The sequence below is a fragment of the Bradysia coprophila genome, unplaced genomic scaffold (genome assembly GCF_014529535.1).
Source record: "Bradysia coprophila strain Holo2 unplaced genomic scaffold, BU_Bcop_v1 contig_732, whole genome shotgun sequence".
In the NCBI taxonomy this organism is placed as follows: domain Eukaryota; kingdom Metazoa; phylum Arthropoda; class Insecta; order Diptera; family Sciaridae; genus Bradysia; species Bradysia coprophila.
Genome location: NW_023503972.1, coordinates 226029 through 251609, shown reverse-complemented (window position 1 = coordinate 251609; position 25581 = coordinate 226029). Strand labels below are relative to the sequence as shown.

The 25581-nt window shown below is 35.1% G+C and overlaps 1 protein-coding gene across 2 annotated transcripts; it reads right to left on the bottom strand.

Annotated features, from left to right (window-relative positions):
- Nucleotides 1-5778: 5778 nt before the first annotated feature.
- On the bottom strand, nt 5779-25254 carry LOC119084153 (serine/threonine-protein phosphatase 2A regulatory subunit B'' subunit gamma-like). Of its 2 annotated transcripts, XM_037194003.1 has the most exons (9): nt 25108-25254; nt 24564-24912; nt 24334-24505; nt 24083-24271; nt 23879-24015; nt 23658-23810; nt 23400-23591; nt 23201-23338; nt 5779-5797 (listed from the first exon to the last, which is right to left on the bottom strand). In XM_037194003.1, exons 1-8 carry the CDS (start codon nt 25142-25144, stop codon nt 23218-23220), a joined length of 1350 nt encoding a protein of 449 aa, XP_037049898.1. In that variant the 5' UTR covers nt 25145-25254; the 3' UTR covers nt 5779-5797; nt 23201-23217. The 2 variants fall into 2 exon arrangements, with proteins under 2 accessions (XP_037049898.1, XP_037049897.1); XM_037194002.1 differs by lacking the exon at nt 5779-5797 and having other exon boundaries at nt 23176-23338.
- Between the last annotated feature and the right edge of the window lie 327 nt (nt 25255-25581).

Genomic DNA, 25581 nt, shown 5'->3' with positions numbered 1-25581 from the left:
GTTGGAACTAGCAAATGATAATGGCATAAAATGATGAAATTATTCGTTTCGAATAATTGGTTTTTTTTGTTTCGACTTGAAGATACGTTGAATTTACTCTCAATGAAAATTTATTCTATTCAATTTTATGGTAGCGAAATTTAAGTGTTTGATTAACTTACGTATTCATCCTACGACATAGAAATTCTCGATTCATATAATGAGAAGAACAAACAAAGAAGAACTATATAAGTAAAAAAAAAAAACAATAAGTAGATAGGAGAAGAGAGTGAGGGTTTAACTATATATCTCTTGTAATTCGTAGCTATTATTATAAAATAGTGTGATGTGATACAAAAAACAAAAACAAAATTAATTCTTAAAAAATTAAAAAAGAAAAAAAAATTGCGTTAAAAAATTGAAAAAACGGCGAATAACACCCAACTGCATTTTTAGTGTCGCCATGCACTTCCCCGGTCGCATGATCAGTTCGTACTCAATCCGAATCGCTCAATAAGCACTGAAAGGGAGTGATTATTTTACCTGCGAATCTAGACACCTCATCTTCCAGTTGTTTTAACTAGCGGAAATACCTATTTTAGCGTTCAAATATTTATCAAAATTAACCGCTCTGACTGCCCTAATCGATACGCTTTAATCAAATATTTTATTTTATCTCAAAGTTCAAATCGAAATTCCATAACTTTTTGCTGGGGAAAAGTTTTGTTATGTTGCCATTTACCTTTGCATTGGTCTCATGTTCATAAGTGGTTTCTCGTTAATACAGTCTCCATTGACCACTTCCATTACACACTCAAACGACGACAAATAATAACAAAGTTGGAAAATTGTTTGGAAGAGTTTTGTTGACAAGCACAACAGTTTACTGGAACAAAAAAGGTGCACTGGAAAGGTAAATTTCATTAGCATCGATGCATTACTGACTTTGTTTAACTTTGTATGTTCTTGTTCTTCTGGTGTACAAAGTGTTTGAGTGTTTGTTCAGATGGGGATATAATGGCACCAGATGAAACACCTTGTAAGCTCGGCTACTATTATGTGTGGTTCGGAATCAAAGTCAGACATGCGGTCAGGCAAATTAGTTGATGACAGTTGAAAGGGTTAGAACAAGCATCGTAGGGTTCACTTCTGATTTTGGTTACAGTGAACGACATCTCAAATGTCTCACTGTCAAATTTTTCTGAGAATTTTATTGTGTCATTGCAAATTCACAATGACATTCTCTGAAAAAAATGACAGTGAGACATTTGAGATGTCGTTCACTGTAATAAGGATATGACAGTGTGGAACCTATTCCAAAATTTTCACTGCCCAATACGAACAACGTTTGTTCTACGACGTTTTTGAGCGTTAGAAAGGTCCACCCTAAGAAAAGTACGATTAGTATTTGCTGCCACATCGTACAAAATCCAAATATGAAGGTGTCGGCTCCAAATGACTGTTGAAATTTAAAAATACTTTTTTTACGGGAAAATGCGAAAATTTCACTCCCACGCTAAAGTGAACCAGATCTCTTTACATTGAGAACATTGAAAACGATATGGAACAGATAAAGCTTGAGATCCTGGAGTGATTGGAACACCGATCTTCTGATTGGGTCACCATATACGAGTATGTTGAATTTCCCGATTCATGTACTTTTCTTAGGTCAAAGAAACTACCAAGAAAATGACATACCCAAATGCCCAAATTTTTCTTTGCACCTCTGGAATAGATCAAAAAGTGGCCTCAAAAATGAACTTCGATTCTATTCTATGAAGTATTTACTCAACGACTCAATTTTGTTGCTCCATTTTTAATCTACGACTGACAAAAACGTTAAATTTTTAATTATAAAAAGTGGCATAACAATCAAATATGTAGCGAATTGAAATCGGTTCTCAGCAGTGTTTTACAATAGAAACTAGAAATCAACAAAATTAAAATTTTGATGAACAATTTCACAGACAACAACCAAAATTTTAACTCAAAACCAATTCTTGGAATAGAAAAAAAAAATTGTGAAAAAAACATAATTAAATGAAACAACGATCTGTAGAAGTTACCATCAAAAATTAGTACGTATTTGTAATACACAATATAAATTAAACAAAAAAAAGGATAAATTAAATGAAGAAAAATAATTGAGTGAAAAATATATTTTTTAGATAAAGCTCGCTTGTTGCACTAAAAAAACCGAAAAAGCTCGACTCAAAAAAACTACAATGAACAAAGAATTTACAGATTGAGAGTCGCATTAAGAAGATGAAACAGAAAAATGAATGAAAGAAAATTCGTCATTGTAGAGTATTACTTTCATAAGATATTTAAATAATAAAAAGGAAACATTTTTATATCAATGCTTTATGGTAGAAGTCAGTATATAAAATAATAAAATTAATAAGTCAACAATGAAAGCCCAACCATATACCATTCAAGTTAGTCGCTAAATTATTTGTATAGTCTCGAAATTCGATATTGGCAGGAACATAAGTATTTGTGTTATAATAAAATAAGGGTCAATTCATGCCGTAAGTGCGCCTAAAAGTTCAACAAATTTTAACTGACCTGGTACCAACATATTTTTTGATTTGTTAACATCACCGCAATTGATTACAGCTGCAATGTATTTTATGATCAGAGCGAGAAAACCGAAGACTAGTTATTATAACTTGACTTGGGGTACATGTCAAAGTATTTGCTTCTCTTTCATCATAACACTCTATACATTTTTCTGACAGCTGTCAATCGCAGTAATTATGTGGTGAGTCTGGGTGAGATTACATTCGAAAACGTTCGAATACTTTGCTTACCAAGTAACGAGACCGCAAAGCCGTTCAGTTGTCGTTGCATTGGTTTTTGCGCTGGAAAAGAAAATTTTGTAAATCGAAATCAACCCCAGAAGCTATGCATTCACGCTACTTACTGGCCGTTTAGAGAGCAATGCAAAAGTGACAGATGCGCAGTTACAACTCCGAATTTCATTTGAAAATTATAAACGTAAATTGCGCACCTGTCACATTTACATTGCTCTCTAAATGGCCAGTTACATTATGTTGATTGTTTAAATTTGGTGGAAGATCCGCAATACATAATTTGGTTACTGGGGCGTGCAATTGGCGTCGACAGCTTTGCTCAAACGACATTACTGAATGTTAAAACGCACCTGTGTAGTAACATTACGAACTTATAAGTGATCTGCGTAACCCTTCATGTAAAACTTTCGTCTCGGACATGAATTTGCTTCAGCTGTTTGTCAGCTGATCCACACGAACAATCAAAACTGTTTATAGGTCTTTATACGGTTTTACCACTACCACGCGCGTACGTGTAGCAACTTCTACCGTATAAACGAGTATAATAAACAGTTTTGATTGTTTAACTCATGACATACGTTTCCAGATGATTACGTCAATGTAAGCAAACAAAATGGCTGTCATTATATAAAAACGACAAAAATCTCAGGCGTGACTAATACTGTCAAAAACATTGCGTTAAAATGATTGCGAATTCCGGAGGCAGACACTTATGGTATGAATACTAAAACTGTATAATTTAAAGGAAAAGGAAAAGATAATTTAAACGACAAAATTGTAAATTAATTAAAATATTAACCTGCTCTTATACGAAGACAATTGTATTAGAACTTAACAAAGAAAAAAAGTATAAAATTGCTATTGAATGTTACTCGAAAACCAATAAAATATTAAAATTCATTTAATAATTGAAAAGATATTACATGGAAATTATATCAACTTTCTTTTCGCCGAGAAAATTGCGTTGAAGGACGCGCATCGACGTATATAAATGCCATGATTATTGCATTGAAAGATTCAATGATTTCACATTTTGAAAATTTTGATCGAATAAAAGTTTGTTTTAAAACTAATATTTCAAAGTTTCGTAGACCGATGTTCCATTTGTTAAAAGTTCGTTAAATGCATACAAAAGAAAATGTTAATTTTGTTTAGTAAATGCTTTAAAAAAAAACAAATGAGAAGGAAAATGACTAAAAATCAATTTAAACGACACAGAGAACCGTACTTTAGGGGTGCAACATCTTTTTTTAAATTCTATTCATCGAGTGATTACCGAGTTGGGACACACCCAGTAGCAAATATTGTGGAAATGCCATACTAAAGAGCAACAATTGTATCCATGGATCTCTATATATAGATTGACTTTGGGCACTCAACGACATTATAAACAGCAAAAATGTCACCAGACTGAGATGGGTACGATGCCTACAAAATAGTAGACTTTCCAAAAGTCATCTAGTCTTCTTGCTCTATCTTTGGATATTAAATAACATATCGAGTTTTCCTCGAAGAAGATACAAAATTGTGCAAAAAAAATCAATTGAAGCGACAATTTGTTTGCCTTCCTTCCTGCCTCGCTATGGCATTTAGGTAAAAATGACTTCCGGGGAATGTTAGCTATTTTTGGTAGTCAAGGTCTCTTCATCGCTAAGGTTTTTTCGGACACTTACCATTATTTTGAACTGAAAATATATTATGGCGCCTCTGCAGGCCAATAAGTTTCCTAGTCTTAACGAAAGTACCAGAAGCGCTGATTGCGATTCATCTTCTTACTACTGCGTTCTCACTCAGCCCTGCTACTAGCATGAACATACAAAATATTCGGAGGCTGATGAAATGACAGTAAGCACTGCGTTTCTTTTGTATAGATAGATAGATTACTTCGATGTGTGAGTTAAAACATACAATACAAATAATCGTAAGCGGTAGCTCTTGTCACTACAGCCTCCAAATTTGACACTTGTCAAATCAGTGTTTATGCTTGTAGCAACGCTGTGTTGTTCTTCAACACAAACTCACGCACGAAACTAGAACTACTCGTATTTCACGCGTGAAGAACAATTAGCAAGCGTATTTAATGCATATTGTACTTCTGACAGTGCTTCCAAAAGGCGTAGTTGGATGATTGATTAGTAGGCGGTTGATAGTGACGAAAAAGGTACCATAAATATTAACTGGATACTATATGGCCAGGCCGACACTGACTTCCGATGACAAAGGCCATGAATGTTCTGTCGCATGTTTGAATGAGGATTTTGTTTGTAAAATATTTGTAGGAAATAACGGTTAGTGTCGGAATAAGTCGGAATACATTGAGCGCCTGATTTTATTGTGCACCTTGTTTCTTTAAAAGTCATAGAAGGCTAGGAACTAATTACTCCTCTGCAGTTTAAAAAAACATTTATGAAAAAAAGAACAATGAAAAATGCTGCCCCCTAGTATCTGATGTAAAAGATATCACAAAATAAAAAATGATAAAAAAATGTCAACAAAAATGATTTGTATAAAATTTTAAAAAAATCTAAAAATTTAGTTTTTATCTCTATTTCTTAGTTATGTTTTGTTTTGCAACAATAATCTAGTCGAATTTGTGCTAATATAAATAATCTCTAATTGTTATTCTATCAATGAAAATTTTAAATTGAGAAAAAGGGAAAGTTTTTTTTTCTTCTTCATTCTGAAAAATTGAATTGGAAATGAAAAGAAATTCTTAAATAATATATTTACACCCACTCACGCTCTATTATCATTATTTTTTATCAATTAATAAGTTTAAAAAAAGCAAAAGAAAAATATATTTACAAATTTAATTTACCATTTTTAACTTCATTATTTTGTAGTGTAACAACCCCATTATCCCAGTTAAATTAATTTATTCAGAACCAATTTATTGAATCCGTTTTTTCTTTGTTTATTAGTTATTGTTATAATTGTTTTTTTTTAATTTAACGTTTTCTTTAATCATTTTTATCTTAAATTATTTAATCAGGCAACAAAAAATTGGAATCAAAATAATTAAAATTAAAAAAATTTATAATTAAAAATACAAAAAAATAATTTTATTTTATTTAAACTTTTAAATTCGTAAGATAAGAGGAAAAAAGAAAAAAATTATTATTATAATCTAATGTATCGTTACTCCCTTTTATATCTATATAATCTGTGAATTTATTATTATTAAAAACAAACAAAAAAAAATGCTATGAACATGAAATTAGAGAAGAAAAGCAAACCGTTTACTATACACCTAAGTACATCTCTTATACTATACTCAAAATTCTTATGATCTAGAATATCTTTTAGAAAAAAATAAAAATAAAAAATGGAATAAAAATATGTTTTTTTGTAGTTTTGACGCAACATCGTTCGTAGAAATTCTAAAAAGTTTTTAAAAATTGTTAAATTTCCCCAAAAAATTGGCAATTTTGGGCCTTTGAAACAACACTCCAACGAGTATGTTTAGCTCGTTATCAAAAAACTTTTCCTCGCTGGTCTATAGATCAAAATGTTAACCACTGGCAGTACAATCGTATACCAAATTTTGTGTGCTAATCATCGATATAATATACTGTAGATAATGAGACACGAAGAACGAAATTTCGGAAATATACGAGGGGTAACCGACTGGCCGAAATGATGGCAAATCAATTACTAATTCCTTTTAATTGCTTCCAATTCCTTTTATTACTTCAATTACCGGATCAACACATATAATTGCCGGATTCGCCCTTCGATTCCTATAATTCCAATTAATTTCTACAATTCCACGAATCTTCGAAATAATTCCACGATATTTTCCGTTATTATTCGATTCCATTGCGACATATTTTCTTGTAGGAAATAGTTGGTGACTCACTATAAATATAGTTGTCAAATAGAGTCTAAAGTTAAAGGAGCGTTTTGTACTCGAATACCCGAATACTCCGGTAAATAATTGTAATTGATATTAGTACAAGAAATTGTGGAGTTATAAGGAATTGAACAGAATTGACTGGAAATACATTAATACATAGTAAGAGAATTGAAAGTAAATTAGACTAAATTTACTTTCAATTCCTTACAATTTTACGTATTTACAGCCAATTCCGTTCAATTGAGAAATGCAGAGTTTCAATATTTTCAAACAGTTGCATGACATTATTTCGCGCGCTTCTCAAAACGTAAGTTACGTTACACATAAATCCATGTGATCTTTCCGCATAAAGTTGCTTTGACATTACTTATCTACCCTATATTATATCGATGGTGCTACCTAACTAACAGCAAACTTCACCAAACGGGGTAATTTTTGAATTCATTTTTAATAAAACGAATGAACTGAAAATTACTACCTATTCAGGCATACTGGACATACCTCACACGACATTTTATGCCATGGTTTGTCGATTTTGTTTGCAAATAAAGTTGCAATTTTTGGTCGAAAAGTCTTAGTCGGGAATACTGACCAGAGATACTCTGCCAGTAGAGTGGCGACGTAGATCATCAACGCTCTTATGATATTTTATAACTGGGCCCTCAGCTTTTAGCTACAGTTAACAGTAATGCCTTCTGCTCCCAAATGCCCGATGTATTAGTCAGCAAAGAGTGCAACCTCACGCTACGACATAGTACAGCCTGGAGTAAGGCCTTTTAAAATAAAAACAAAATGAAAATACGACCAACCCTAATGGATATTGCTGGTTTTTTATGTCTACCATCATACTCATTTGTTGTGAAAATTTAAACAATTGGTGTCACCGACTCGAAGGAAATGCCGAATGGTTCCTGTAAATAAGAGCAAATAAATTACTGTATTATGAAGAAATGCAATATGAAAAACCACTTTTAGGTTGGGTGGGATTTCAAGGAAACTAAACAAGTAAGGCGAAAGGAGCTGTCCACAAACGACGTTATTATATCGCAAACCGAGGAGAATTTAGCTAAAGTTTTTGAATGTGTAATCGAAGATCATTCGACTTTACACTTGAAGAAAGTTTTGGAAGTCTCGATAATAATAAAAAGTGACCATGGCTTCGCCGTATCACTGCAACTTCTGCAACCTTCACACTGAAACTGATTTTTTTAATTCTTCATACAGACATATAGATCATAAATCTCTAAGTCTGAGGACCTTTCTGTTTCTACACTCAGCGTAATGCTGATGGGGACAAAAATGGAAAAAATTAACGTCTGAGGATGTGTAATCTGAAGTGAACATTAAGAGAATCAACACAAAAATATAAGGGAAAATGTTGCAAGATAAGTTTTATCTTTGTTTTAACAGTCGATTCATCTCTTCGTATTGCAAATTGAATGCGATGGACGAAATCTTCAGATTCACTAAATAATCAAACGATAGATTAATAATTCAAGCGCAAGTCATGCAGGATATATTCACCGTGCAACAAGAAAAACGATTTCATTTTTAATGATGAATCATTATGCACTTTATAAACTCCTACAAATCACAAAGTCTGTTCGAGCCACAAAGGAAAAAAAATCATTTCATTTTTAATGAAGTAGATACAACATAAACCAACATTACCAGCATTACGCGGACCGATCGTCCAGTTAATTTTATTAATTCATTTTAAAGCTTTTTGATTTCGACTGGGTTGAACAAACAACCAGCAGATGTTTAATCTTCGTCATGAATTTTTCATGATTTCAATGACAAATAGAGAAGCAGGTGGTAGATTACCACCTTCAACCAAAGACGAACAGAAAATTTATATATTGGTTTGAGTATCGACAATAAATAAATTTTAGGTATTTTCACCTAAAGACACAAATGCGCTGAAAATTGAAAATAAAAAGTGCGGCGGCCTGATCTTATTACCGCGGCGTTGGATCACAATATATTCTCATCAGTCGGGCCCCTTGTATTGTGTTCAACCGCACGCTCTACGTTTTTCGAGCTTTTCAATAATCATACATGATTGGAAATGAAAAGTTGTGGAAACAATTTTCTTTTTTCTTAAAACGGCTTTTTTATTACATTTTTGGCAAATGGAGCCATTTTTTCTGACACAAGGGCCTGGACTACATAGTAGTCTGGTTTCTTATGTTGAAAAAAAGCGTTCTGCTCGATTCAAAACTTTTTTGATTTTTGACGATTGGATATGATTGGGGGCCAGACTTTCCTAACTAATTTTTTTTTTGTGTTTTGAACCAGTAAGTACCGGTAAAAACCGGTTTTAGTGTAAAACTTAAAAGTGAAATATCTCGGTCAAAACTGAATATTTTTTTATGGTTGGACCGGAATCTCAATACCTAAAATCGCTAGAACAACTTTTTTTTGGAAAATTAAAAGTTCAGTGAGTTATCCTGGGTTCCCTGAAAAGTGTACCGGAAAAACCGCTAACTTTGAACTCAATTTCCCTGACCAGTTCTAAATAAAATTTGACGTTAGGGGACGCGTTGGAAAGCTGGTGACTATTACTTTCAGATCTAGCCGGCCGAGCTTGTACGTATCAGAAGAATCTGAGATATACCGCTATGAAGCACCCCCCTTCCCACAGACATTTTTCTCTAAATAAAATGAGAAATTACCTGAACTTTTCGAATGTTCTTTTATCATTTTACCCGAATGAATTACTAGAGCAAAGTGTCTTTGAATGATTCCCCACAATATGACAATGAATGTCCTCTAAGTGCTCCCAAGTGTTCCCAACGCTAGAACTCAAGGATAAAGTGAGCTTCCATCAGTTTTTTTCGACTGTATTTTGTTTTTTAGGATAGTTGAAGGTCTACAGAGGTCAGTTCCTAAAATCTCATCACTACTCACTGTCCATCTTGCTCCCAACGCTAGAACTCAAGGATTAAGTGAGCTTCCATCAGTTTTTTTTCGACTGTATTTTGTTTTTTAGGATAGTTGAAGGTCTACAGAGGTCAGTTCCTAAAATCTCATCACTACTCACTGTCCATCTTGCTCCCAACGCTAGAACTCAAAGATTAAGTGAGCTTCCATCAGTTTTTTTCGACTGTATTTTGTTTTTTAGGATAGTTGAAGCTCTCCAGAGGTCAGTTCCTATAATCTCATCACTTCTCTTGTTTACTCAAAATTCAAATTTTGCGGAACGCTTATGGCGTGAATTGAAGGAATCCAAATAGTTATCAAGTCAGTAATACAGGTATTTTCTCACACTAGACGTTGGTAGTCCACCCGAGGAGAAGTCGAGATTTGTGGAACCTAATCTTGTGGTATAGCCTTGGCACACCTTGTTCGAAGAATTTGTACTAATTTCCCGCTGCTCTCCAATAAAATATTTTTTTATGAAGATACCATCAAATAGGTTTAAGTTATGGAATCTCCAACGTTGTGTTGTAATGCTATTTCAATTCGTTCTAATCATTCCACATGCGATACCGACGTACGTGATAATATAATGTGAGGTTCCAGAACTGAATTTTCTAAAGTTCAACTAAGTTGCTCTTGAGTATGATTGAGTATGTGGTTTAATCAATAAATTTTCATTAAAGTTATAACAACAATTTTGTTTGTGTCGATTCATCAGTTCCCAGTTTGACTATTTTTCAAAATGTTGAACATGCTGTAAGCTGAATTTAAAATCTGAAACCAAAATGTTACTTGGAAAACAAGCACAGTGCAATCGTGAAGCCTACCCGAGAAAATGTTTCCAAAGTCAATGGATACAGTTTACCAACCAACAATTCACGTGGTTGTTTCAAATATTCCCCGAAAATGATGATACACATCTTCGTGGATTGCGGCTGATCTGTCCAATTCGACTCAAAGAGGCTGTATGACAGTTGATTGGTGGACAGCATTATTTCGTTCCCAAAGTATGTAATTACAAACAGCTCGCAAATGTTGTAAGAGAATAAGTAGACGCTTACTAATAGTCCCATAAAATTGTCACTGACATCCTGGAAATGATTGACTGTTAATGAATGGGAATGATTTGAGAACGGAGTTACGGTAATAATAAGTGTTCTCGATTGCCATTTGTTTCTTAAATTTTTTTGCTTTAAAAAACGTACACAACAAACTCGTGTAGGAATTCGATGGAAAAACTTAGGAGACCTAAATTCATGAGTGAAGATCAGATGAAGACTTCTACCATTTTAAAATGAATAAAAGTTGTACAAAAATTTCTACCACAGAAGGTGGTAGTCATGGGCTTTTTTGAAAAGGTAAGGTGATGTGGTGGCAGAAAATGTTTAAAACATTTGTTCTCTTCCAACTTTTGGATGTCTCCATCTGGTCACTAATGAACTTCAGAAGTTTATTGGACGCTGATTGTGAAATCTGCACATCATGGGAATGGGTTCGTGAAGATGATTCTTGAAAATTCTCAAAATTGGTAAAAAATTCCAGAAATTTATGATCACTATCGAAATAAGAATTTTGAGCGCCTTTCAAGAATTTTAGCAAATTCTCAATTTTCGACAAATGATCAAAAATTTCAAAATTTCGGAACTTCCTGAAATTCTCGATAATTGTCGGAATTCCCGAAAGAAATCCTGACAGTACGTCCTGCACCAAAGCTCACAACAAAATGAAATTAAGAAAAAAATAGTTTCGATTTTGGTAGACTGCTTTTCAGAAGAGTTCATCTCTAAATCCTGAACAATTGATATCCTCGACAATTTTCAAGAGCAGCTCCCAAATTCGTTTTAAAATTACAAATGCCAAGCAATAAACCGATCCGCAAATGCATACTCCGCTGGTAGCAAACTGAATAAGAAATAAATTAGCGGTATAGGACTCCACCTCGTCGATCAATCTAAAAAAAAATCGAAAGAATCAACCATAACCGCTGTTGCATTTACACCGTACCCTTTCAAATGCAAAAAATCTTCAATCGATGTCTTCAATTCCCGAAGAAAAATGTTTTGTTTTTCCTTCTTCGACATTTTACCATTTCCAGTATTCCGGCCCATATTTTGCATCTCTCGACCTAGAACTTCACATCTTGCGGAACAATGGAACATTATGTACCAAATCACAGTAGAAGATGTGACTATCAGGATCGCAAGGATCGATTCGCTGAAGACAAATGTACTTGCAATCAGGAACAAAATGTCACTGTTTTCATAGTCGAATGGAAACGGAATATCGACAAAGAATTTTTTCTGATTTCCAACGACAGGTAGAATTCCAGCGGCGGAAGAAAAGACGAAAGTTGCAGAGATGAATGAAGATACAAATTTCATCAATTTTCCTAATTTTTTAGTGAAAAAATTGAAGTCCTCTTCATGTTGGATCGAGAAAATACAGAGTCGATCCAGTAAATCCAGAGCTAGCTGCTGTTTCCACATCACAAACCAGAGTTTGATTAACAAAACGCCATTCACAAGACCTGTTTCCGCCAGAAACATAGACTCGTCCAGAGATTCATTTGTAACAGCTCCTACCAAGAATAAAATGATTGCAAGTGAAAAGTAGAAGCAGTAAAAAAGCTTTAATGCGAATTCTCTGGGCGTAGACACGTCTCCTCGATACCAAAAGCCAATTCGATAAAATACCAAAGATATTAGACTCATCACTGGGTGAATTCGTACGGAATGCATTTTGGAGGCGATGAAATTAGACGAGTGATTTACTCAATGGTTGTAGAAATACTGAAACGGTATTACATATGCAGAATGTATACGTCCCTGGTAGCTTATGCGGGTTCGTATTTTCTTCCATTCTTCATATGTAAAAGTTAGAAAGGCTATTGCATTTTTAATGCAATGAAATTTTACAAATTACACATTATCTGACAACGCGTGTTCTGGGCCGTCTTTAGTTTTTGGCGCCAAGGGAAATTTAAATAAAATTGCACTAAATGTTAAATGTGTAGGGTGAGCGTACCAATCCTCGGACAGGAATGAGTCCTCGGACACCTATTGTTCTCTCATTCATAAAAGGACTCATTCTTGTCCGAGAATTGGTACGCTCACCCTATGCTAAGCGCCAAATTTAATCGTTTTGATAGATTAAGATTGGCTCGTTCGGTATGTGTTTTGCATGTAGATCTTCAAGTTCAGTCTTTCTATGTTGCCCACATTGCAATGTCAAACATATGTACAAGGTCTTTAATTTGTGCTAGGTGAAGTCCTTTTTCATCAAGCGATCAGCGTAACCTTTCAATTAAAATATCATTTTTTATGTGTCGATGGAAGATAAACCCAAACTCCCTCTCCGACCTGATGCATAATGTTAGACATACCACACAGAGACATAAAAAAAACCAAAACCCACCAGAAACCGGTGGCGATCTACTTCTCAACGGACAATACATAAACAAATTCCTTAATCTATTGGCTCGTTTTTTCGTAGTGTGGTTATTTACCTCAACGTCGAAGTCGAGTCGAATATTCCGACTCTACACTTGTCGAAAAGACAGCTACCGAAGTTTGTTGCTCAAAAACACAAGAGTGAGTTTGCTTTTATCACAAAATTGTTACCTCATGCAATGAATTACTTTCGCATTACGTATTTGATAATTTAACACCAGTCGGTTTTGTAACTACCACAAACGATTTATCATTATTAATAGCTATTCACCTGCTACATGCATCGAAAACCGTACTTTTCATGTTTCAAGCAATAATCTCGACGCCCTCAGCATGATTTTTTTTACTTATTGAGACCTCCGTTTGGGCCTAGACCTTCTGATAAGGTGGAATCCGAACTACCACCGTCAATGTAAGCGTATTTTACATTGGGAGTCATTTCGACCTAAACGCTGGTATAGCTGAGTTACTGTCATTACTGACAGATGGAGCTGCTGCATGTTTTTCCATCTCTCTTTGACTTCTGAATTGCAATGAGAAGTCGATGTCTTTGATTTAAATTTCTCGGATTTCTTTGTGAGACCTTACGGCCAATATAGCTCAATTAGCAGTGACTAATCATCAGAGCCCGAGAACCTCTGTGAGAAGCTGTGAGTCCGACGCCCTACTGATTGAGCTACCTGGACACCACATTACACAACTCCGGATAAAAATGAAAAGTCTCGCCTTCATGTGCTTATTGACCTCGGCTACGCCTCGGATCAACAAAAGTCACACGAAAACTCTACTGTTCATCTTTATATCCCTAGTCATGTAAAATACTGATACGAGGGGCACCCTGAAAGTTTCGGGAATCGGGTATTTGCGGCGCGTAAAAGTATTTGACATGAACATACTCGTAAATTTCTATATTTTTTTGGGTAAATAGAAGACTCAGATAAAAAAAATTATACTTGGGCATTAGGGCGTATCATCTAAAAGTTACAGTACAATTTCACGATTTTAGCAAGTTTAGACCAATTTCACTATTGTTTGGATCGCAGTATTGATGTGATACCAGCATTATTCGATGAAATAGCCCTAGAAATAATTCCCTAAGGAATTTTAATACATTTCGTTACCAATTTCTGTAAAAATCTATAGAATTAGATTCACATGACATTTCACTACGAGAGCGGCCCCACCAGATGGATCAGGTTTTTGCGAAATCAAAATTATTTTACATAAATTATGACTTTTCTGATAGCTGAGAGTCCAATGAACTAGAAAAATACTTCAAGTCATGAAAATCGGTTTTTCAGGCAGACCTGGTGGCATTCAATGGGTCAGAAGTCGATGCTTCCACTTTTCGCCATTACTAAGAAGTGTCACAATTTGAAGGCCGCGTATATCACTCATTATTATCTTGATAGACCATCCTTTACACACAAACATACAAATTAGCAAAAAAAATAATTTATAAATGAAAAAAACCCTAAACCAAACATTACTACCAAAAATAAATTCCTCAATTTTCCAAAATGGCCGACAAGCCTTTTTATAAATGTTCCTCATTTCTCACTGAAATCTTTTTTTTGTGATATTGAGTCGTCATTGAACTTAGAAAATGTTGAAATTTACGAATATGTTCATGTCAAATACTTTTACGAACCGCAAATACCCGATTCCCGAAACTTTCAGGGTGCCCCTCGTACGTCACGAGAACGGAAAAGTTGAAAAGTCGAGTTTTCGCGTGAAGTTTGTCAATTGGTTAAATGAACGGTTTTCGGTAAAAATATTGGTTACACAGTTACGATGTGATTTCTCAGATTAAATCATTGCCAGCTCGATTTCTAAGCCTTGTGGTCACATTGTAAGCATCTCCAAACACAGACCACGGTATTGATCCTATGAGATTCTTATAGTGCAATGCAACTGCTAATTGGTGCTAGATTCAAGATTTATTTATATTTGCCTGATCTTGAGAACGGTGCGGCGATGAATTAAGATAGATTGAAGTACAAGCAACAGGAAAAACGAATTAATTTTTTATGATGTTTCATTGTGAACTTTTAAACTTTTACAAATCACAAATTCACCACAAAGGAAAAATCATTTCATTTTTAATGAAGTAAATACAGTGTATAGAGTACACACAGAGTTACACAAACAAACACAAAGCTTAAAAGTTTTCTTGATTTCAAATTTGCTAAACCAGCAGATGTTTGAATTTCGCCATGAATTTTTGATCATTTAATGACAAATTAGAAGCAAGCAATAGGTTAGTCCTTTCTCAACAAGAGACTCATGGAAAATTAAATAAAATTGGTTTGAGTTACCGTCAGCGTATGTGTTATGCTGTAATAGTATTTTTCGTCACAAGTGACGAAAAGTAGAATTTTTCAGGACTAGTCTTAAGCTTAAGGATCATAATGAGACGAAAAACAAAACAAAAACAAAAACGAATCCGAGTAGGACAAGCTTAAGACATGTCCTGAAAAAATTCTGCTTTCGTCACGAGTCACGAACTACGTTTTCTGTGCCGTAAGGATCATAATGAGACTATATTTTCAATATTTTCAATATAGAAGCGTTGAAATTTATAGTTCGATTCATTTGTTCACGTCGCACTTAATAGTTATTAATACAGCCGAGTGATAAATGCTTTTTTGGGCACTAGATGTGTAGATTGTCACTCGGGGCCGCAGGCCGAGTGTGACAATACACATTGTGTGCCTAAAATAGCATTTATCATCGAGTTGTACACAACGTTTTCCTACTTTTCGTCACTTGTTGCGAAATAAACATTATGCACCTGTGTCCAAATGTTTATCGGCACATATGTTCAAACGCTTATTTTGACGATTTGGATTATAATCCACGCCTTAGGATCACAATCACCAACTCGTCAAAATAAACATTTGGACACAGGTGCATAATATTTATTATCACATACGCGCGGTGTTCGGATGTCAAAATTACTTAACTAGAAGAATAATTAAAAAATTACACTTCAGGTCTATGTTGTTGTCTCGTTTCCGCTTATGTGATAAAATAGAGTACACACTTGTCACGAAGCAGTCGAGGCTTGCCGAGTAATATATAATATTTTTATTATACCTTCTAGGGAGTTTCATTTTACGCTTAATTTTCCTTATTTATAAATAATAAAAAAAAATCAGCGACCCCAGCGAGAATCGAATCTCGATTCTCTGAGTAGAAAGCAGAAATGCACTGACTTTTCTACACTTCTGATAGACGTAAACGTTATGGTGTAGTATTGCGAGCGTAGCAGTCGGGTGCTATGTTTAGTATATAAGAAAGAAGAGAAACTAGAACGCATTGAAATTGAAAACATCAAATTAGGATATATAAAAAATGCCCAAAGTCAAATTGAAATTGCAAATTTGTTTTGGAGAAAAAAAAAGAAAAAAAAATGAATATTCACTAGATTTGCGATACGGTTGAAACTTTGTCACTGTCAAGTGTCTCCTGCAATTATCTTTCCTTTTTTTCACATTTTATTTTAGGGAATTTTACAGTCAGAAGCAGTGAAATTTCAGCACGAATTTGCTTCAGCTGTTGTTCAGCTGATCCACACATGCAATCGAAACGGATAATACCTGTTTATAATTTTACAGTTGCTATACCTGCTATACGTACGCTCCTAAGACCGTATATAATGACGTATAATAGTTATTTATACTACAAGAACTGTAAAGGGTGTTTTATGTTCGAGGAATGGTAAATGGTTCGAGACGAAGTCGAGAATATATTTGCCATTTCGAGAACACAAAACACCCATACAGCTCTTGTAGAATAAAAATTTTTTAGATATTGAGCGCTTAAACACACTTTATTTGACCAAAAACAAATCACATATTCTGTGTGTATATAAACACATCATCTATGTACCTTTACAGTTCAACTATAAAACTTATATACTCGACTATAAAGTTTTTGTGTTGGCTTATGTATTTGATGTTTATACGCGAATCGCAAAGCCTTCTTTATATCGAGGTTTGCTGTCAGATAAAGTGCGTTTTTTAAGCGAGAAATATATATAAACAGTTTTTATTCAAAAACATGGGGTAAAGTAACTGTGGATTTACATAGCAACGTAAAAGTGACAGATGCAAAAATTTTCTCATACGGCAACTCGAAATTTCATTCATAATTTTAATTTTATGAATGAAATTTCGGGTTGCAGTATTTAAAAAACATTGCATCTGTCACTTTTACGTTGCTATGTAAATCCACAGTAACTTTACTTCACGGTGGCAAAACTTTACCTCAAGTTTTGAATAAAATACCTGGAATACTTGGCAATGGGGTAAATGATGGAAATGGTACTTCTTGTGTGTTTTAAACAAGAAGTATATCATTTCCATCATTTGCCCAATTGGAAGTAATGTATGGTTAATGTATTGGTTGTGTGGATCAGCTGATCAACTGAAGGAAAATTTTGTTGAAATTTCACTAAAAAAAAGTAATTTTTTGAGAACGTAATCATCATCCTGAATATGTTTTTAAAGAAAAAGTTTCCGAAAATAAAATCGAGACTTTGCGAGCATCTACCAAACCGGAATTACTGGTGTTAGTTCTTGATGTTTTAGGCCTCATACAGCGAACTATTGAGTTATTTTCATTCCAAGTGGCGACTTGTTTCGTTTAACTTCGTTATATTAATAAACTTAGAATTTTCACTAATCACGGCAACTGTTCATATCATTTTTTAAAATGTTGAAGAGTTTGAAACAGCCAATGGTATTTTTTGGTATTTCAACAATACATCGTCCTTACTAACGATCTACGATTCACAGAAGAAATATGTAATTTCCAAATTCCATACGTTGTTTCACAGCGCCATAATCTTGCCCTTCACGGGGCAGCTTATAGTTCAAATATAATAGCAAAGCCCCATGAACGACCGTACTATAGCAAACTTTATTGGTTGTTCACTCACATAAATTCACAGATAAACTGAAAAATCGACACAGATTTGGTATCCTTTTATAAAATACAACTGGCCGGTTAATTTTTTTTATGATAAATGTACCAACAGGAAGCCATCGAGATAAGAACATTTACAATGTTTTAGCCCTGTACGTATGTGGGATATTGGATGTTGTTTTATCGTACGTGTTACTAACAATATTGTATAAGAAAGCCAAAAGTAATGAAACATTGCTTTGTAAGAGAATGTCTTAATGCCAAAAAGAAAAACCTGTCCCTCAGCGCGTGGATAACATCATGGAATAATAAGAGAATTAGAAAGTGATTCAATAATAATTATAAATTTATAGAGACGACAAGTTTTGCTTCGTTTAGATCTTTTCTAGTTCACGCCGTAAGTGCGGTCGAAATTCAAAATATAATTTCATTTTCATACAATGAAGCGTTGAAATGTATTTTTCGGTTCACTTTTTCATCGAATCGTTCACTTAAAATTCAAATTTTAGGCACACTTACGGCGTGAATTGCACCACAAGTCAGGGACAATTTCTGAGAATTTGAAAAATATTTTAGAAAATTAGGAAATTTTTGAGAAATTCGAAAATTTAATTTTTTAAAGATTTAAACACATTTTGAGAAGCCGATCTCTAAAAGAAACCCTCCCTGCCACCTACAAGCGTTGTAAACGACTTTTATCAGGCCCATTTTTTTAGTCGGTATGTTTTCAAATGGTACTAACGCTAAGCCCTTGGTATAAGAATCGCACAAATTAGTGTCTAGTAAACAAGATCTGCAAGATCTTAAAGACGTCTAGATACATTTTTGGGGTAGTTCATAGAGCCTTCTTCTTGATCGAATCTGATTTCCATTGTGTTCCGTGTTAGTCATAATTGAAGCAGATAATTTTGCTTAGTAATCCTGAACGAAAATGATAACATGCCGAATGTTTGAACAGTCATTGCATCCAATTGTTACTCAGAAATTAATTCTTTCAAATTTCATAAATTATAAAGTGATTAAGCAGAATGAATGCGAATATAGTTCGAATATTCGCCATCTCCTCAACGCACTGGCTAGCAAGCCGGCGAGGACTGGAGGAGAATTTCGTTTTGGTTTTTAGGTAGACGACCACTTCTTTGTGACATCAAAAAAAAAACATCTAACGGAAGGCATTGTCGTTCCAGTCAGGGAAATTTTGTTAATAATTTCTTCTGGTAAAACCTTTGGGTTCCTTTTAATATCCAGCACTATTTTACAATGAAAACTAATATTACCAATAAAGAGTGCAGTGCATTCCCAATCATGTGAACCACGTGAACATTTTGTATATTATACTGAGTGCGAGTAGCCACGACTTCGTTTTCTTGTCTTTTCTGGATTTATAACACAATCTCCCCCGACGAATGCAGATAAAAGTTTTATCTCAATGCAGTGCAGCTGCGCGGATATGTGTGTTGGATGGTCAGTACGTTTGACTGGTTATTTTAAGATTATTTTTTATCACATTTTTGAAAGAGAGGAATAGCAATCTTTTAGTTTGAATTTCTTTGGAATTTCATTTCAATTAAATGTGAATATGGATGATTTTGCCAAGATGAATCGTAGCGTCAAAAAATCCTAATCAGCGCTCGATTTATTTAAAACTGATATCAGAGAAGACTAACATGGAACATTGAACACATAATAGTATAAAAAGAGGATAACGCAAAAAACAAGACTTTGCAAGTGATTTTCCATTGTGAAAGTTCGTTTGAAAGACAAGGTTTGAGTTTAAGATTTCTGACCGATGATAATTTCGTCGAAAGAACAGAGAAGAAAACAACACCTAAAAGTCCTTGGAATCTTAGAAGTAACGTAAGTTTAAGTAAAGCTCAGCTTCAACATGTAGAGCCGATTCGATTATGATTACTTATTGTTTTAGCCATGATTATGGTCGGTAACGACGACCGAATGCAAGGGGAAACAATAAACAAAATTTCGTAAACAAATCGTTTCATTGGTTGTCCACACAAGCAATACAAGATCAAGGAATTGATTGCTTCGAACCAGCTAAACAAACATCCATCTTTTATGTGTTGTTTTCGACCCTGTCCTTTGATGAACTTCTGTGGCTGTAATTTCCAAGATATGACTCACACAGCTGGCGCTTAAAAATGCTCATAGCTACAAAATTGGCGACTCCTTGATCACTCCTTGATCACTTCTTTAGAAACCTAGGTCAAAAGCACGCCTTTTTGGTCCTAATGACATAATATACTGAAATATCGTCAATTTCAGATCGAGAATTTCCTTTTTCTAACCATGTGGAAAATAACTGTTTTTGCCTTGGAATGGGTCGATAAAACAATCGCCATTTTTTTTAAACTTACGCTGCTGGTTTTCCTAACTTTTGATTTACAATGTAAAGTAAAGGAAAAATTTCTTTTGTTTTCACCTCTTCGCGCATTGTCATATAATAATGTCACACTCCCATTTTCTTGGATTGATTCATTTTAATTGCTTTTCGTTAAGTGACATGACAACTGTCAAAGTTCACGATCCATCTCTATTCTCTACCCATGTCTGCGATATGTTTAGCTTTGTCAAAACTGTCAAAAATTCGCTAGTGAACTGTACCAACGCACTTCAAGCGAAGTGCGATGACTGTACGCAAAAAGAGCTGAAAATCAAAGAAATTTTCCGTTAACTTGACACTTCTATCTAAATCAGCAGCAAGAAAACTTATCGAATGTCGTACAATGTACATAATTGGGCGCACTTACAGAAACTATTTTAGGGAAATTAAATTACCGAAAATTCCCTAATTTTCCGTCACATTTTATCTGTTTCTCTAAATAAAATAACAGTAAGTAACTGATGCTTTTATGGCTTTTCAGTTGTTTTTTATGCCTTTGAGCTAAATCCGAGGCTAAATCGATTAGATTTTTAATGGTACACATAAGATAAAAACCAGAATTCAGGAATTACCAGGAATTGAAAGGAATTCTACTCTTATCATATAATATGACATTTGAAAGTGTTCGCACCAAAGTGATTGTTAAATGTGATGTAGTGGACTAGGGTGTTTTCAAGGTTTTCCCACACACATGTGATTGAGTTTTTACTTTTAAATTAAATTTAAATTTTACATCGGGGTGATAATCACAACAAAGTTGCCGATTTCAACAATTTTTAGATTTTATGTATGTTAACTGTATAAGAGACTGTATAACTAACTAATGTCTGTAGTCTGTATACTATTAGTATCTATACTACGGACATTAGTGAGGAGTTATACAGTCTTTAATAGTATACTATTCTATGTACCAGAAAATTGTGCTAAGAACTTTTTCACACCGCAGGCGAGATAATAGTCAGTTTCTCCTCTCCGCTGAAACTTGGGAATCCCTTGTCAACTTTTCTTCCCTAGATCAACAAATGACTTTTCCAAATGAGAAAAAATTGACCAAATTTCATTTACACCAATCAACCACGTCTTCATATATTTTGGCGCCAAAAGTCGGTAAATGGCCGCTAGAGTTTAATATGCACGGTGAACATTAAAAGAGTAATACTCCAATTCTGCCAAAATATTGTGTTAGGAGAATCACTTCGAAATCATCGTCACGATTCCCACCAATATTCATTAATTATAAATTAAACGAAACATCAATATTTACCCGATATGCCACTACAACCATTTATTTAACTGTACTATCCCAGCTATTTAATCCACCCAACATTATTAAACACCATCACAGCCACACCCCTTTTTATATTTCAAACAACATGCCATACTACGAGTCTTTTACGGCTACGACTATACCTATATGGTGGGGTGACATATATGTATTATGTATATTTACACGGCAAGTCAACCCTGATTTTGTAGGTCAAGTATAAATTATAACATGGAAAATGTATCAATTACTTTCCCTATGACTTTTTAAGACTTTTTTTTTGTTCTTTGGATGTAGATGAACGCTTATGACATTATGTTGAAGGAAAAAGCAGAATTTTTGTTTTTTGTTTAATGATTTAAATGTAAAATCCAATAAATTGTGCCTTGATACTTTTCAAAGTTATATTAAAACTGATGAACGGCAACAATATCTCCAATTTCCACTTAAATTAACGACAAAACAACAAAATTATTTCTGGTGAAAAAATAAACCAAACTTTCCACAAATTAAAGACACAATTTTTACGCCGATTTCCGATTGTATTTTCCGCACAACGTTTGTTTTACACTCAAGAAAGCTGCATAACATTTCGAAACTTCACCATGTGTATGTGTGTGTGTCTTTAAATATTCGATTGAACAAGCTTCGTCCAAAGCTCTTTTGTCAGAAAAATGTGAAAAGCTTTTTCCGTTGGGAAATGTACTAGATCACCTAATCGATATTCTCAAGCAATGATGGACATTCTTCGACGGTTTCATAGTTGAATTGATAGGCTTAAAATTTTCTTTTTACATTTTTTTCTTATGTTCTTCATTTCAAACAGCAGCAGCCCACATAGGGCAAAACCGCCCTTGGAAATACGCAAGTATAGAAACAAATATATAACTGCCAAAACTGAATGCTGAACGAGGTTCTCGACAGAGGGACAATAATTGATTTTCTGGTATTTTAAGGTGAACTCTGTCTCTATCAGCCCATGTCCTCGAAGAATTATTTTGCACGTGTAACGGACCATTTGTAGGCTCGAGCAATATTGTCCTTCCATTGGCATCAATTGACGTTATAATCGAACCAACGAAAGGAAACATCACGCCAATAGATGTCAATAGTTAGGGAAGACGCAGGTGAAAATAGGCTATTGTGCCTATCACAAAGCAGATGGCCCGGGTTTCTTTGTTGATTTAAAAAAAGTAAAAAACTGATGTTTGTATCGACCTTTCGTGCCACTACACTTCTGATTCGGTTTATATGACATTACCTCTACCCATATGTATACCTTGGTCTGGATGCCAGTATAATTTTTGGAAAGATGGCATGATGGCCCTGTTATCGGTAAACATGTATGTGTGCCCGTGTAATTTTTGGGTGCTGATTAGCATGCCTCTCGAGTTTAATATTAAGTGTATAGAAGGACCTTGGACCGAATAGTAATAGACTGGCCTTTCATATACAAAAATAGCTTCAGTTGTACGTCTACACACTGCCAGTCTATTTCTATTTAGTCTAAGAGAAGGACAGTTTCAACAGTTCAGTATAAAATGGAGAAGTTTCCTTTTTGAAAATTTTATTCTGGTAAAAAATGATAAATTGAAGTTCTAAGGAGATGCGCAATTATCGTCGATGTTTGTCGACTCCACCACCATTGTTTCCCGATTTTCGTACGCCCAAAATTTGTGGAATTCAATTAATATTGACACGATCGTGTCGCCTTGCCCACTGAAAATGTGAATGAGTTGCAAATCTAATTTCAAAACATTTTAGGCTCTGAAAGTCTCACCTGTTGATCAAATCTTTCAACGTAATGCGCAACGGATCGGCCGGTCGACCGATCATGTCAAAAATCTCGTCCTTGACATCTTGGAAATTCACTTTTTCCGCTCGATGTGCCAGAATCTGTTCCTGTATTCCCTTGAAGAAATAGTTCAACGTAAACGACGTCAAGTATCCCTTGTGCTCAAAGTCTAAAATTCTGCAAAAATCGATGAGCCTTAGTAACTGCGTCAAAAACCAAAAAACCGAACGTCGACCTACCAACCTGAACAAGTAATGTAAACTTTGAGGCTCTTGACGATTTTCCAGGCACAGTACGAAATCCAGATACGTTTTGTAGTCCATCTCACCGTCGTATGTATGACATTCGGAGAACACACGATCTAAGAAGACGGATGTCAGAGTTCCACTGCCGTATCTTCAGAAGAAACGAGTGAAAAATTACGATGGATATGTCGTCCCAGAAACATACGAAGCAGAACTTACCCGGAAAGTTCCGATTTGCTAAGCATACCGTTATGGTCCTTGTCCAAATTCAAATAATGTCCGTACACACTCAACGCTGACGGTGCTGAGAACCAGTTCAATTCTTGTGAATCCTTTGGCGACTCATCATCCCGTAACTATATTTCGTGTGGAAATGATTCCCATTAAACCGAATCGATCGATTCACAACTCTGTGTCACTCACCTCCAGCAAATCATCGAGGAAACTGCACGATAAGATGTCTCGAATGCGAATTTTGCCGGTTCGCAGCGGATCCAGGAAAAAGAAAAATTTTCGAACGGCCGTGCACACATAGAAACTGTGAAACGACCGTTCTAGTCCTTCCAGTTGTGGCAGTGTGGGAATCAGTTCCATAATGTACGATTCCATGTCCTTCGGTTGTATGGATTGCGTGTTTAGCAGAGCCGGGTTAGAATTGAATCTTGTTCACTTACCGATTCCCTAAGGTATCCTTGTCCAGTGTAGTCGTACAACGAAAGGCCAATTCGAGTTTGTTGTAGCCAGACCTTCCTCATGGTATAGTTGAACAACGACATGATGCTGACGCGTCCTGGAAATCCACTAACTGATTGAAGCTTAGCGAACACTGAAGCGGTCAGATAACGCCTAGGAAGACATAGAATCAGAAAAAATGGTAACGTTCCCACACTCGTCGCTGACCCACTTGCACTTATCTCCGGCAATTCTTATGACGTTCAAGTAATCATCGTAGCTGATGAATTGTTCAGCATTTACCAGTGGCGGGGTGAAATTCTTTTCCAGCAGACCCCACAGCGCTTTCAGTTCGGTATTGTCCAGCAGTTCGGTGCTTCGCTTTTGCAGAAATAGGGTGCGAGCTTCTTCGCGCAATTTTTGTGGAACGTTTTCCCCATTCTTGGGCAGTTTGTGATAGAATTGCGGAATGGTTTTGTATGTGCTCTGAAGCGTTTCCGGTTGCGGTGTACTTATTAGCTCATCGAAGAACGTCTCGAATGGTGCTGGAGTTGTCATGGAGTTGTCACTGCTGTAGCACTCTGAAAGTTATGCCATTGTTGATTGAAAGTAACACATTCCGAGGTAGGAAAGGGAAATATTCGCTTCTAATAAGCTGACAGAGTCCTCACAAGCTTTCAACGGTCAAATAGACTATTAGTTTCCTAGTTATTCACTCGAACAGCTAATACCGTATAGCAACGTAACTCAGTGAATCACACAAATTATACACGTACCGATGTCTTCCGGTTCTTTTGTCGTTGACTGTTCCATGCCATCAATTGATAAAATTTTCTTTTTTGGGGGACAAACAAAAATTAGAAGGAAAGATTCCGTTTGGTTTGTTTACAAAAAAAACTTTTTTGCTTTTGACATCTGTCATCTGTCATCTGTCATCAGGGTTGTCAGTTTTCTGCGAGAAATATTAACGAAAGAACTCAAATAAACGCGGGAATCTATAAGGTTTCTTGGAAAGATTTCAACACTTTGAATTTTTGATTTTCTTGCAGCAACAGAATCATACTGTACCCATATTCATCCGATTCGAATGTATGTCGTGAGCGTGACCAATAAGTTTTGTAGTTATCACTCGTCACAACAAACGACGCCGTACTCAAGGTAGATATAGTGTGAAGGTAATGCCCAAGGTAAATATATGGGCGTAGGTAATGACATTCAGACGCGCGGCCTAGCACAATAGTTCGTTGCCA